Below are 15,160 nucleotides of genomic sequence, written 5' to 3' on the forward strand. Positions count from 1 at the left end.
GGCTGGAGAGGTGGCTCAGAAGTTAAGAGCACTGGCTGCTCTTCCAAAGGTCCTGAGTTCAATTCCCAGCAACCACATGGTGGCTCACAACTATCTAGAATGAGATCTGATGCCCTCTTCTGGTCACCAGACAGAACACTGTGTAAATAATAAATAAATTTTAAAAAGAAGGAGAAGTAATCCAGAATGGATTAGGTTTGTAGAAGCCAACCCCATATGAAGTAGTTAAGTTTTAGTGGCATTTATATCAATTATAGATAATAATGAGCTTTGCTGTGACATGTTCACACGCATATAATATATCTTGATCATAGTCACTGCCCCATCCCCCTCTCCGGCTCCTACCACACACTTACCCCCCCTCTCTTCCCAATTAGCCTCCTTTCAATTGACATGCCTTTTTAAGTTAATTTTTTTTCTTGACCCAATGAATTCAATTAAGATTAATTACAGGAGCATGGGTGAAGTGTTTTATGTTTGCTTTTGAGCCGGTGTCACATTAACTGAAGCTATCCTGGAATTCTCTTTGTAGGCCAGGCTGGCCTCCAATGTACCACAACACTCCCGCAGCTTCCTACATCTGACTGGACCATGAGTCTTGGCAAGGGGCACAAATCCTTTGTCCCAGGAGTCAGAGTTCTGCAGTGATGCTACTTGGAGTTGCCCACGCAAAAGACAGAAGTAGAGTGCTGAGGTTGAGCTGGCTATAGTCTAAAGCAAAAGCGGCAAAGAGACCAGCAGGGAGGCCGGGAGGGTAATCCTAGTTGCAGGATGCTCTAGCCAGGGCTCAGCTGCTGTTTAAAAAAGGTGTTTGGAGCGCGGAGGCCACGCCCCGTCCACGCCTCTCCTCCAGCGGGGCGGACACCGATGGGTTGGACCGAGGGTGACTGAGGGCGTGCAGCTTGCAGCCCATCAACCGGGAGACCGGCGTGGCCTTCTGCAGCTTCGCCATGTCATCGGTGTTCGGCAAACCCCGAGCTGGCAGTGGGCCGCACAGCGTGCCCCTCGAAGTCAACTTAGCCATCCTGGGGCGCCGCGGAGCGGGCAAGTCGGGTGAGTGGCGCGGGGCGCGAAGGATGGGGGCAGCTTCACCCACCAGCTACCAGAGACTTACTTGCTCACCCCACCCCACCCCCGAGGTTGGGTGAGTCCCTTTGACTTTGTTTTTTACCTCAGTTTCTCTGTTGCAAGCCCCCACTCTAGTCTTGCTGCTTTGTTCTCAGCTTCTCCGTCGCTTACATCTATCCTCAGCAGTTTGTCTGGCTTTTCTCTGCCTCTGTTCTCTGCGCCTGTGACTCCTGCCTTCCCCCTACAAAACTTTCTCTCTTTGTATTTCTCTTAGGTCCTCCACTCATCTTCATCCCTGGGACCAGGAGCCAAGTTTTATCAACTGACACTAAAGAGACCTGTTTGGCACTGGTCTCCAGCCCTGGGTCCCCTTTGAATTTAGTGATGTCCTTGCTACTCCTTGCTCTGGCCTCTCCTCCCCCTCACCACCTCCTCCAAGAGACTTGTTAGAAGTCAGGAGAGATTAGAATTTCTCAGGCTTGGTCCGCTCCCCCACTGCCAACCCATGGAACTCTGAAACAGACTATTTTCTTTTATCAAATGTATTTGTTTCAAGCCAGACCCCTCTTGACTTTCTGGAAAGGTGAGACTATGGTCCCAGGTGCCAGGGACTTGTCCTTGGATCTTGGACTACCACTGAGATAATTTCTGTCGACCCTGAACCTTCATCACTTCCAAAAGCCATCACAGAGACCCCAAAAGGGATATTTGTCCTGCCATCTGACACTCAAAGACCCAGACAGCTGAAGATTGGTGGCCAGAGGGGCTCCTCTGGCTGCCCAGTTACAGCTGGCAGTAAATGGCCACTGTGGCCTGTGAACTGTGGCTTTCCTTCTCCTTGGTTCTCTGAGATCCCCGGAGAAAGTGTTTTGGGTTTGAAGCCAGCAGCCCTAGCTCAGAAGGGGGACCCAGGACATGGTTTTCCTCTGAAAACCAGCCTGTTTCCAGTGATTTAGTCCCTACCATACATTAGCTAGTTACTACCTAGGTGAAGAAATAAATATTTTTGATGCAGTCTCATGTAGCCCAGGCTGGCCTGGACCTTGCAATGAAGCCAAGGGTGACCTTGTATTCCTGATTCTCCTGCCTCCACCTTCTAAGTGCTGGTCGTACAAATGTGTACCACTATCCCTGGCTCCTGTAATGCCAGGGATGGGACCCAGGCTGTCTGTCACACATGGTCGGCAAGCAGTCTACCAACTAGGCTACATCCTCAGCACCAGAAAGTTCGAAATACATATTTCTGGGCTAGTAGTTTGCAAATTGGCTGTGTTAGGAATCCTTCAAGAAGAATCCTACGTTTATTTTTAATCCCATCAAGCACCCAGCATAATACGTTTGCCTGATCCTTGCCTTTATGTGGCTGAGCTCCGAACAGAAGCAATCCTGTTAGTGCACTCTACAAGGGAGAAAGAACTACTTTTTCCAAGTCTTACGTTCTTAAGAGCTACCCCTGCAGAGGGGTGTGGAAATCCCACGGAGAGCCAAAGCCCAAGGTGTAGAGGATTCAAACTAGAGTGTGTTTTCTTGGGACACAATCTGTCCTGGACATTGCCTGGAAAGCTCGTGCTCTCAAGGTGGTGGGAGGTGGAGGTGGGGGGCTAAGGTGGGGGGCTCAGACCTCCTCAGCAGTAGTCAGTCCATTCTTCACTTACTGTAGTGGTTCTCAACCTTCCTAATGTTTCGACACTTGAATACAGTCCCTCACATTGTGGTGACCTCCAACCATAAAGTGTTATTTGTTGCTACTTCATAACTGTAATGTTGCTATTGCTATGCATTGTAATGTAAATATCTGGGTTTTCTGACGGTCTCAGGGGGACCCCTGGGAAAGGGTTGTTTGACTTCCACAAAAGTCAAACAGCTTGAGAACTTACAGGTTGAGAATCACTGGCTTCCTGTCTCTGGCCTGTAGCCAAAGCTGGAATAAATGCCCCATGCTAAAAATCAGTGTCACTTGTCCTCGGTGGGAGACATGTCCCTTGAGTTGAGGTCTCACCAGGCCTCAGGATAACTCGATGTAGGCTGCTAATCCTGCATTTGGTTGTTCACAGACTCCCCTTAGACACGCCTCATGCTGCCTTTCTTGCTCATAGTAATTTTTAGAAAATAAGCCCAGAGTGCATGCAATTAGTGGGGCTTGGCACCCCATTCCTGCGCCTTCTGAGCCAATTCCTCTATAGCCTGGGGCCCTTGGAGAGCCAAGCTTGGAGTCAGCCAGAGACCACAGAGGTCAGTTAGGCCTCCTTAAAGTGAGAGGGACAGTGGCTTGGGGGCTGGCTGCAGAGGACAGTTAGGACTCCTTAAAGTGAGAGGGACAGTGGCTTGGGGGCTGGCTGCGCAGCCAGCAGGGGCCTGAGCCTACCTCTTTTTTCTTGCAGCCCTGACTGTGAAGTTTCTCACCAAGAGGTTTATCAGCGAATATGACCCCAATTTAGGTAAGAAGCCACTGCTCCCTTCCTGCTGCCAGGGCTCCACCTGGATCTCCTCCCTCCACCCCCAGAACCTGACCATGGGTGGGCCCTGAGCACTTTAGATCTTCGGGTAAAAGGGAGAAATCACCAGGCTGACTCGGTACACACCAAACAACTGGAGGTAGGGTGGGGGGGGGGGGGTCCAGCTTAAAGACCTGAGACTGTTTGCCCTAAAATATACGGTGCAATGAGACTTTAGAAGAATGTTTTTTTCTTTCTTTCTTTCTTTCTTTTTTCTTAAATAGAAAAATGTCCACATCCAAATAGGCACAGTTATTCAGAATGTTCACTAAGTGTTCTCCCTGGGACAACCAGACGTGCTATTTAAGGGATTGTCCATTGGTGCCCAACATTCTTTGAACCAGGAAACATTTGTTTTGTTTTAAATTTTTTTCATTTATCTTGTTTTATGTGTGTGAGTGTTTTGCTGCATATATATTTTTTTGCACCATGTGTGTGCCTGATGCGTGTGGAGTTCAGAAGAAGGCATTTGATCCCCTGGAACTAGAGTGACAGATGATTGTGAACCACCATGTGGGTGCTGGGAATGGAACCTGGGTCCTCTGCAAGAGAGTGCTCAGGACTGAGCCATTTGTCCTTCCCCCGCTAACCTTAGCTGTGTAAAGCTAAGTTTGAAAGCTGGCTCTGACATTTATTGCCTGGGTAACTTTGAGACAGTTACTTAACCTCTCTGAGCCACCATTTCTTCCTTGGCCAAAGGAGCATTAGGCATAGTTCTATCAGGGACCTTCTGGGAGGATTGAGGCATGATGCATGTGAGGCCTGTGTTCGGTGGCTTCTCCATGCATGCTGCCAAGAGTCCCTTGCATGGATCAGATATGTGTTGTGAAGCTTATTATTGTTTTTGTTTTTCGAGACATGGTTTCTGTGTATAACAGCTCTGGCTGTCCTGGAACTCCCTCTGTAGTCCATGCTGGCCTCGAACTCACGGAGATCCACCTTCCTCTGCCTCCCAAGTGCTGGGATTAAAGGCTTGCGCCACCGCCCCCCACCCCAACCCCAGCCCGTGAAACTTATTTTTAACGGAAGGATTGTCCCCTAAAATAAACTCTTACGTGGGACTCTACTACCCAAGACAAGCAAAATTAGAATCTGATTAATATCAACGTCATTTCTAGCTCATGTTTACAACATTTTTATTTATAAACTGTCCATTGAGAGCAGCAAGGCGCCTGGATGAGCTTAGCTTTTTGAAAGCGATGTTGAGTTGTTTTCCCATTCGTTAAAATAAAATAAATCCTAGTAGTGGTGGTGGCGCACGCCTTTAATCCCAGCACTCGGGAGGCAGAGGCAGGTGGATCTCTGTGAGTTCAAGGCCAGCCTGGTCTACAGAGTGAGTTCCAGGACAGCCAGGACTACACAGAGAGACCCTGTCCAAACCCCCCCCAAACAAAACCAAACCCATAAAATCAAATAAAGTGTTGGTGGGACCCCGAGAGCTCCCCAAAGGATGCACAGGACTCTGGGGCACAGGATGACCCTGTTGTGCAGCACTGCCCACAGCAGGCTGGCAGTTCGTCTAGATTGGAATATCGAGGAGGAAGAGAGTGCTCAGAACTACAGCTACTATGTTTGTTTAGTCTGAGACTGGTTATCATGTAGCCCAAGCTAGCCTTTAAACTGTTCATGTGGCCAAGGATGACCTCGAACTTCTGATCCTCCTGCACCCACCTCTTTCGTGCTGGAATTATAGGTGTCTGCCACCGTGCCTGCTTTACTCTATGTTGAGGTTGGAACTCAGGGCTTTGTGCTTTCTAGGCAAATACTCCACAGCACCAGCCCCTGTATTTTCTTTTCTGGCCATCTACTTCTATCATCTCTTCTTTCCTGCTTTCCATCCACACCATTCCACAGGATCCCACCAGATGGTTCCAGTACAGTAGTGGTTTGAGCTTCCTGACTGACCAATTTTTGGAATTCTGATCTGATGATGGAATATGTGTCAGACTGTCTGAGGTAGGGGGGCAGCAGCCTATAATGTTTAACCACATTGGCTAAACATATTGGCCTCTCATTCTCCCGAGACCCTGTTAGCTGGAAGGTAGCTGCCCCTAGTTCAGACACCCTGCTAGGCTAGACTGTAAGGCCCAAGCCTCTCCTGTGGAGGGGAGTCTGGACATAGAAGTGGGGGAGGGATGCCTCAGGCATAAGTGGCTAAAACAGCTCTTGGGCCTTTTCCAGGGTGTCCCAGGGGCCTGAGCACGTGTTAGGGCGCTTTGAGGTGGGTTGACCTCCCCATTTTCAGTTTGCTGTGTGATATTAGCTGTAACTTAGATGGTCTGGCCTGTGGGATTGGATTTTTTTTTTTTTATTCTTTTTCAAAGAACTGTTATCAGAGTGAGTTCCAGGTTTACACAGAGAAACCCTGTCTTGGGGGAAAAAAAATATATAAAATCATCTTCATTTTCTTTCTTTCTTTTTTTAAGATTTATTTATTTATGTTATATATACAGTGTTCTGCCTGCATGTAACACCTGCATGCCAGAAGAGGGCGCCAGATCTCATTATAGATAGTTGTGAGCCACCATGTGGTTGCTGGGAATTGAATTCATGACCTTTGAAAGAGCAGCCAGTGCTCTTAGCCTTTGAGCCGTCTCTCCAGCCTCCCACCTTCACTTTCTAAGAAAGAACCTGAGGCAGAGAGGACTCAGTGACTCTCCTAAAATCGCAGAGAGTCCTCAGGTTCAAAGGAAGGAAAAGTCAACCGGGAGCTGCTGGCACACACCTTTAATCCCAGCGCTCGGGAGGCAGACGCAGGAGGATCACTGTGAGTTGGAGGCCAGCCTGGTCTACAAAGCGAGTCCAGGTCAGCCAAGGCTCCACAGAGAAACCTTGTCTCGAAAAACCAAAAAATAAATTTAAAAAAAAAAAGGAAGGAAAAGTCCATTCACTTCTTGTGAGCTGCAGTTTATGGGTCCAGAAGGGGAGGGTGGGGGGCACTGGACTCTCTGCACCTCAGTTTCCCCATGTGGACAATGGGACTGGGTAGTCTGTGTGGGAGTTATGTCTTATTGTGGGCTGTGACTGGAGCTGCTAGGAGCTAGAGACTCTGGATAGAAGGACCTTGCCTGACCTCTGCCAGGGTGGGCAAGGGGCTCCAGGATGTATTCTTGCCCAGCTCCTCCAGGGGACAATGTCAGCTTCTTCCCTCATTTGCCTCCATCCTGTTCCCGCAAGGACATGGATACTCCAAGCCTCTGAAATGCCACCTAATATGCAAACTTTTCTTTTTCTTTTTTTTTTTTTTTTTTTTTTTTCTTTTTTTTTTTTTTTTTTTTTTGGTTTTTGGTTTTTCGAGACAGGGTTTCTCTGTGGAGCCCTGGCTGTCCTGGACTCACCCTGTAGACCAGGCTGGCCTCGAAATCACAGAGATCTACCTGCCTCTGCCTCCCAAGCACTGGGATTAAAGACATGTGCCACCATGCCCGGCCCTGTTGTGCAATCTTACAGAACTTCCTTGGTGCCTTTTTTTTTTTTTTTTTTTTTTTTTTTTTCCTTTGGTGCCTTTTATCAAATTACTATTTTTATTTTGTTTTCTTTTTCAAGACAGGGTTTCTCTGTGTTAGCCTTGACTGTCCTGGACTTGCTTTGTAGACCAGGCTGGCCTTGAACTCACAATGATCCACCTGCCTCTGCCTCCCAAGTGCTGGGATTAAAGGCGTATGCCGCCGCCCGGCTATAATTAATATTTTAAGGGCATCAAAAAGTAGGCTCTATGCCACTGATGCCTGGGTGAGAAGCTGACACTCTAGCTCCTGAGGCCATCACCTGATGACCTGAGGCTTCATCCAACTTGCATGTCTGTGCTAGAATTCCAACTGACTAGGATGCTTCAGGGTAGACATAGTTGGAGGATGAGCAGATCTATCATTAGTCAAGGGGCAAAGGAGTCAGAGTGGGGAAGCAGCCAGAAGAGGGCACCAGATCACCTTATAGATGGTCGTGAGCCACCATGTGGTTGCTGTGAACTGAACTCAGGACCTCTGGAGGAGCAGTCAGTGCTCCTAACCTCTGCGCCATCTCTCCACCACCATCCTCTCATACACCCCACATCCCCACACCCGCCTCCCCGTTTTAAGGCTTCGAAACATTTCAAAGGCTCGCCTTGAACTCATTCTGTAGCCCAGACAGGACTTGACCCTGCAATCCTCCTGCAAGCCTCCAAGATCGGCCTTGTCATCGGTCTACAGTGGAGCCATCAGAGAATCTGGCAGAGGATCTTGGGTAAAGAGAGTCCCAGGAAGACTTGGGTTAGAATAACGCTTGCCACTAGGCTGGGCAGGACTCAGCCTGCTTGGAGGGAGTGCCCAAAAGACAACTTGGGCAGAAAAACACAAAGTATGAACATAATGCAGGCATCCAGCAACAGCTCCTCTTGGGCCAAATATAGTTAAACGTTTGGGGCATATTTTCCATTCTTTTTTTTCCCCCTCCTTCTTCTTCTTCTTCTTTGGATAAGAGCAGCCATTTATCCAAGTCCCCAAAGCAGGCTGGGGACGAAGAGCTGTCTGTGACTCATGTTGGATGTTAGTGGATCTGGCAGGTGTCCAGGCCTGCTTGGCTGCCAGCAGCCCTCAGAGAGAAGTGTGTGACTACATTCAAGGAGGCGAGGGGTGCTGTTCTCACCATGGCCACAGCCAGGAAGGCAGAGAACACCTCAGTTCTGCTTACAGGGGTCACTCAGGGAAAGGTGGGGACTGAGTGTACTCCCATGCATGTGCCAGCAGCACAGAGAAGGCAGGGAGTGAGAGAAGCAACCGTCAACATGCCAGTGATGGTTTCTCTATGCCTGGCCACGTTCAGATTTCTTGGGCTTAAAGTCATAAGAACTAAAAAAAGAAAAAAAAAAAAAAAAAAAAAAAAAAAACCCAAAAACAAACTGGTGAAATCCAAATAAGGTCAATAATTTAGTGCATAGTACAGAGCCAACATCAGTTTCCTGGTTTGGCGATTGAACTGTGGGTTGTACAAGGTGTTAACATGGAGGGAAACTGGGTGGGGAGCACGGAGGAACTGTGTTAGTTTGTAACGTGTATTGGAGTTTGAAATTAGTTCTTGATAAAAGAAGTGGGTGTGAGGGCTACAGGTATAACCCAGCCGGTAAAGCCGCTGTCATACAAGCATGGGGGCCTGCGTTCAGAACCCCAGCATCCATGTAAAGGGCTAGGTTTGGTGGCATGTGCCTCTGGGGAAGCTGAGGCAGGTGGATGCCTAACGCTTAATGGTTGGCCAGCCGGTCAGAATTGATGAGCTTCGTGTTCAGTGAAAGACAGTGCCTCAAAAAGTGAGGTGGAGGGGTGGAGCTAGAGAGGGGACTCAGTGGTTGAGAGTGCTTGCTGTTCCTTCAGAGGCCCCAAGTCCTGTTTCTAGCATCCATATCGGATGCTCACTACTGCCTATAAACTCTAGTTCCAGAGAATTCAATGCTCTCTCTGGCCTCCGTGGGCACCAAGACACATATGGCACATGGGCACGTGCACGCGTGCGCACACACAGATACACACATACACATAAATAAAAATTAATATAAAAACCTCTTTACAGTGGTGCCAGACATGGTGGCACACACCTCTAATCCCAGTACTTAGGGAGGCAGAGGTGGGTGGATCTCTGTGAGTTCGAGGCCAGCCAGGGCTACACAGAAAAGTCCTGTCTTGAAAAACAAAAACAAAGCAAAACAAAAAAATTAGTAAAGTGGAAATAGGCTGAAGAAGACATTGGCTGTCAAACGCTGACCTCCACACGTACATGCACACATGAACATGTATTCATACATACAACACATACTCAAATAAATAAAAACAAAAGGAGGAAAAAAATTACCTGGGAGTGTGGGCCTGTCCTGTTAGCTTCGGAGGTCCTTCGCATTCCTCACTGCCATTTCTAGATATTTGTTATGGGTCAGGCCCCAAGCCTGGTGTCCTAAGTAGTCTTTCCACAGTCCTGGCAGGGCTGTTAAATGTTCTATCTCAGGGGCAAGCCAAGCAGAGTGAAGGCTTGAAAACTCTTCTTGGCTCTGCTGGGAAGAGGTGGCGGACACCTTTAATTCCAGCACTCAGGAGGCAGAGGCAGGCGGATCGCTGTGAGTTCGAGGCCAGCCTGGTCTACAGAGCAAGTTCCAGGATAGCCAGGGCTCCATAGAGAAATGATGTCTGAAGAAAAAAAGAAAAGAAACGAAAGCTGTTAGCTCAAGTTATCATATTATTTCCATTTTAAAAGGAAGAATCACCCCCTGAGGGTTGAAGTGACCTGGCTAAATCAGGTAGTTGAAATGTAGCTGAAGTTGGCTTTTGGGCAAGGGTGCAATATGTGTGTGTGTGTGTGTGTGTGTGTGTGTGTGTGTGGTGTGCTCACGCACAGAGGCCAGGAGAGCCATCAGGCATCTTGTTCTGTCACTTTCTACTTTACTTCTTGGAGACACGGTCTCCAGGCAGAAGCTGACAGACAGCAGTGATCCTCCTGTCTCAGCCCCATAGGCTGGGGTTACAGGCATGTAAGCACCTATGACTGGCTTTTTATGTGGGTGCTGGGGATTTGAACTCAGGTCTTTGTACTTTTATAGCAATCAGTCCTCCCTATTGAGCTTTCTCCCCGATTCCCTGAGGTTAGCTTGCAACCTCCATCACCTTGTCTGTTTGATAAGGATGACTTGTAAAACTTTGGAATGTCTTAGTGAGGTCTGGCCGCCCTCTCTCCATCACACCGTAAGTTTCTCTTTTCCCATGTCTTCTACTGGGGGAAGAAGTCATCTTTGGGGATTCCCTGTGGGAGGAAACAAGAGTGGGGAAAATTGGGGCTCCTGGGGGAAGCACCAAGTTTCAGCTGCTGGGCCACACGCTTCACATCACAGACTTTGCACATGGGTTCAGAAACAGCTTGCTTCCCGGGGCCATGGTACTTAGTGACCTCTGATGCTTCAAGCCTGACAAACGAAGAGGGCAGTGGCTTAGTGGCAGCTCCCAAGGGACAGTCAAGGCTACACTGAAGTCCAACGCAGGAGGAAGCTGAGACATTGACCTTGTAATTTATTGAGTTGGCCTGCTATGCCTCTGACCTAGCTGACGATCTGTATTGCAGAGGACACCTACAGCTCCGAGGAGACTGTTGATCACCAGCCTGTCCACCTGAGGGTTATGGACACTGCAGACCTGGTAACATCATCCCCTACTCCCTCAGTCTCCCAGAGAGGTCAGACAATCAGTGCAGGCCCCCCAAGTCCTGATCTCGCAAGTGACTCCGGACCCCCTTAAGCTCCAGTTTGCTGTGTGGCCCCAAATGGGGCTCTGACTCTCCTGAGCCTGAGTCTTTCATTTGCTCAGTGAGAAGGTTTGATGCTGACATCAGATATCCTAAGCTGTCAGGCTTTCTGAGAAGAAGTGGGGGCAAGGCTATGTATACAAACACCCCTGCTGGGAGCCTGTCAGCTCAAGCCTCCTCAACATACCTCTTCGTGTCCTCTCTACTCACTGCTGGAGTCAAGCCTCAGAGGCCAAGGGGGCAGTATGCACCTGACCTGAAGGCAGCAGAACCCAGGGACTGCAGGTCCTTGGAGGGCCATGCCAGAATCTTTGACTCGGTGCCCAAGGGGCCAAGGTCTCCCAAGTCTCTGACTGGGTGGTGGGAGGGAGTTCATGAGACAATGTCTCTTTCACACCAAGCCAAATCGACACTGAAGCACTCCTTTGAAAACAGATCTGCTGGGGAACAGTATACAAAGACTCGGGAAATGGGAAGGGCAGCCCAGGTGAAGGCCTTCCCCCCCCCCTGCCTCCCCCCCCCCCCCACAAGTTCTTCTGCCTCTGAGTTAGCTTCCTCTCTGTCACTCCAGGACACCCCCAAGAACTGCGAGCGCTACCTGAACTGGGCCCACGCCTTCCTGGTGGTATATAGTATCGACAGTCGCCAGAGTTTCGAGGGCAGCAACAGCTACCTGGAGCTGCTGGCCTTGCATGCCAAGGAGACACAACGTGGCTACCCTGCCCTGCTGCTGGGCAACAAGCTGGACATGGCCCAGTATAGGTGAGTGCAGGCATCTGCATCTGGATGCAGAGTGACATCCCTGGGGATTACTGCTGCTGAGAAGAGCAGCAGTTGAGGTTGGAGAGATGGCTCAGCGGTTAAGAACACTGACTGCTCTTCCAGAGGTCCTGAGTTCAATTCCCAGCAACCACATGGTGGCTCACAACTATTTAAAATGTGATATGATGCCCTCTTCTGGCCTGCAGGGGTACAAGTAGGCAGAGCACTGTATAGTAAATAAATAAATCTTTAAAAAAAAAAAAGAAAAGAAAAGAAAGAACAGCAGCAATGCCCAGTGTCTGGTGCCTGGTGCCTGGTACCCAGTGCCCTCAACTTTGGGTAAAGGGACTGTGCTGGGAGAGTGCACTGGGAGTCTGTCTTCTAGGCAGCCAATAACAGGAAAAGAAAGATATCCACACCACTTAGGACATGGGCTGGGCCCTCATGAGGCAAAAATGAGGCACCCCCTCCTTTCAGATGTCTCCATGGTCCCTTATATCAGCCTTGCCTGAGGCTGTGTCACCCTCCCAGCAGCTGAAGTCAGTCAGTGCCCGTAGAACTCCAGGCCCAAGAAGAGGGTCTAATTTGCTCCTTGGATCAGGTGTCTGCTGTGGTCCAACCAGCCCCTCCCTTGTTCAGGCATAGCCCCCCCAGGCTTGTTGCCACAGATGGCTGCTGAAGGCAGGCCTCTCTTAGGAAGGGCTGGATTTGAACCAGAGGTCACAGACGGGGCCAGAGGGCAGATCACCACAGAACACTGCAGCCGTATTTTGCTTGGCTGGCACAAAGTTTTAGAGGACTTAGGCGTGGAATGCTTTGAGGTGGGGCTTGTTCTTTGCAGCTGACCACAGGCCCTGGCACTCCCTGTGGTTTCTACCCCCACCCTCTCCATACATGCCAGTCACCCGCCTGGCCCTAAGGCCCTTGACACGGAGGCGAACACTTGAGCAATCCCACTGAAACTCTCCAGTGTGGACACTGTCCCATGTGGCCAGCACACCTGCTAGGTGTGGCACCTTCCACTTGTCCCTTTCTGTTCTCAACTCTCCCAGGCCCCAGAGGCCGGGTCACTGATGTGGTTTTTTTTTTTTTTTTTTTTTTTTTTTTTTTTTTTTAATAACGGAGCTACACAGGCAGAGGCAGAAGAGAGGTGTGGTTTCCCTAAAAGTAACCTTGGTGGTATGGGGCCTTCTTCATGGGTGGTCCAAGCTTCAGCCCAAGAAAAATTGCATCCTGGGGCGGGGGTAAGGGAAGTTGTACACTGGGTAAGTCACCGGAGGTGGTTTTTGAACTGCCTCAAAACCTGGGGGACTATAGAATATTGTTTTTTGTTTGTTTGTTTGTTTTTTGGGTTTTTTGTTTTGTTTTTTTTTTTTGGTTGGTTGTTGATTGGTTTTTGGTTTTTGGTTTGGCTTGCTTTTTTGAGACAAGCCTTGGCTGTCCTGGACTCCCTATGTTGACCAAGCTGGCCTCGAACTCACAGCAATCTGCCTGTCTCTGCCTCCCAAGTGCTGAAATTAAAGGCGTGCGCCACCATGCCCGGCTCAGAATATTGTTTTGACCCCAGGGTTTACCAAAGAGATTGTTTAAAAAAATGGTGTGCAAGCGAGTGGCCAGGAACCCAGGGCCTGGATGAAGCAGCCAGCCCTGTTCCCATGACGACTTACCAGCTTCCTTTTCACTAATAGATTAGGGTTCAGCAGCACACTAGGCCTCCCATCCCCTTGCTCCTGCCAAATCGGCCTTGGCCCAGAAACTTCCTCACCACTACTTCTTACCTCAGTGTCTCCTCCCATCTTGGGCTGTGCCATGGTCCTAAGGTATGGTGGCCTGGGGCAGCTTGCCAATGAGTGGTGGCGACCAGGATTCAGCGTGCAGCCTTGACCTCAAGACCCGGGGAGTCCCAGGCCCTCATCTCTTCAGAACAAGAGTCACTTTTCCCCACCTCCATTGTCATGGCTTCCCATCAGAAGCCCCTTTGGACCTTCCACTTGCAAATATCTATCCAGTCACCACAGGAGGCAGATGGAGCCAAACAGGAGCGAGTGCGCCCACTGTTCCGTCCCTCTGAACTCTGTGACATGGTACCTTCATCACCGTTCTCTGCTGGCCCTCAGCCTGGACACGCAGACAAATCACCTATGAGCCCCGAGAGTCTGCCTGTCACATGCTTCCTAAGTAATCTAAGGGGTACCACCTCTTCACTGCAAACTATTGCTCTTCAGGAGTATTAGTCCCTCATGTCAGGGCCGAGGGTAGCCATTTCCTGAGGAGGCGGGTAATAGTCTTCTTCATCTGGTCAGAGACAGGGTCTAGCATGGGAGAATTTGGCTCAGCTTTTCTCTTTTCCTCATAGTCATTCCTAAATTCCAGCTTTGGTAATCAAGGGCTGAGTCTGTGCCGGGTACTAAGCTAAGCACTCCATGCAAATTGTTTTAACTAGTCCTAACAGGCCCTATCAGAGGCCCGAGTCATTATCCTGTAGTACTGATGAGCAAACAGTTTCAGAGGGTGAAGATGGGTCCAGACCACTGGGTGGGGAGATGGTATGGGACCTTCCCTGCCTGATTTGGAAGGACTTTCTCCTGACTGCCTCGCCCTGCTTCTTCACCAGGCAGGTCACCAAGGCTGAGGGTGCAGCTTTGGCAGGCAGGTTCGGATGCCTGTTTTTTGAAGTCTCTGCCTGCCTGGACTTTGAGCATGTGCAGCACGTCTTCCACGAGGCGGTGCGTGAGGTACGACGGCGGGAGCTGGAGAAGAACCCCTTGTCCCGGCCGCTGTTCATCTCTGAAGAGAAAGCCCTGGCCCACCAGGCCCCGCTCACAGCCCGGCATGGGCTGGCCAGCTGTACTTTCAACACTCTTTCCACTATCAGCCTGAAGGAGATGCCCACTGTGGCCCAGGCCAAGTTGGTCACTGTGAAATCCTCCCGCGCCCAAAGCAAGCGCAAGGCACCCACCTTGACCCTGCTGAAGGGCTTCAAGATCTTCTGATGACCCTTCTGCGGGAACCTTAGGTGTGGCCGATGCTTGGGTGCTGCAGGGCAGGGCCTGGTTTGCCCTCTGATGAACCCAGTGGCCCTTAACCTCTGGAAGACAGCACCTAGCGGGGTCACCCCCAGCATCCACGTGCTCACTGTGTGAGCGAGCCAGGGGCACAGGTAGGGATGCTGCTCCTGGTCCCTTCAAGGTAACCTCTGTAGTCACCACCCTGAAGGGAAGGAAGCTGCCCCTGTTACAGACAGGAGACCCGGAGTGAGCTGCAAGCAGAAGGGAACTGCTGTGCATATCCTGTGTCATGACTCTCCCCTGCTCCAGCCAGTGCCAGGCCAGCCACAGGCGATGTTCAAAGAAGCTTTGTCTTTGTGAAGGCTTGTGAGGGGCTACAGGGTGGTTGGCCCTGAGGTCTTACTGTCACCTGGTGGTGGGAAGAGGTAGGGCAGCTGTTCAGAGGCCCAAAGCTGGTGCCTCCTATGTCTTCTAACCTCTCCAAAGCCTAGGGCTACAAACCCTACAGTTTATCAAAGAAAAAGGTAGCTTAAAAATTCCTATGTGAAAGCTTGGATAGGACAAAGAAAT

General features: G+C 50.0%; 1 protein-coding gene across 1 annotated transcript; it reads left to right on the forward strand.

The window, feature by feature from the left end:
* The first annotated feature begins 876 nt into the window (after positions 1 to 876).
* Rasl12 (RAS like family 12) lies at positions 877 to 14,927 on the forward strand. The gene is made up of 5 exons (XM_051156671.1): positions 877 to 1,053; positions 3,450 to 3,506; positions 10,641 to 10,714; positions 11,392 to 11,582; positions 14,197 to 14,927. The coding sequence occupies exons 1-5, from the start codon at positions 951 to 953 to the stop codon at positions 14,573 to 14,575; spliced, it is 804 nt and encodes a 267-aa protein (XP_051012628.1). The 5' UTR covers positions 877 to 950; the 3' UTR covers positions 14,576 to 14,927.
* Positions 14,928 to 15,160: the final 233 nt, after the last annotated feature.

Source organism: Acomys russatus, chromosome 14 (assembly GCF_903995435.1).
Source record: "Acomys russatus chromosome 14, mAcoRus1.1, whole genome shotgun sequence".
Lineage (NCBI taxonomy): Eukaryota > Metazoa > Chordata > Mammalia > Rodentia > Muridae > Acomys > Acomys russatus.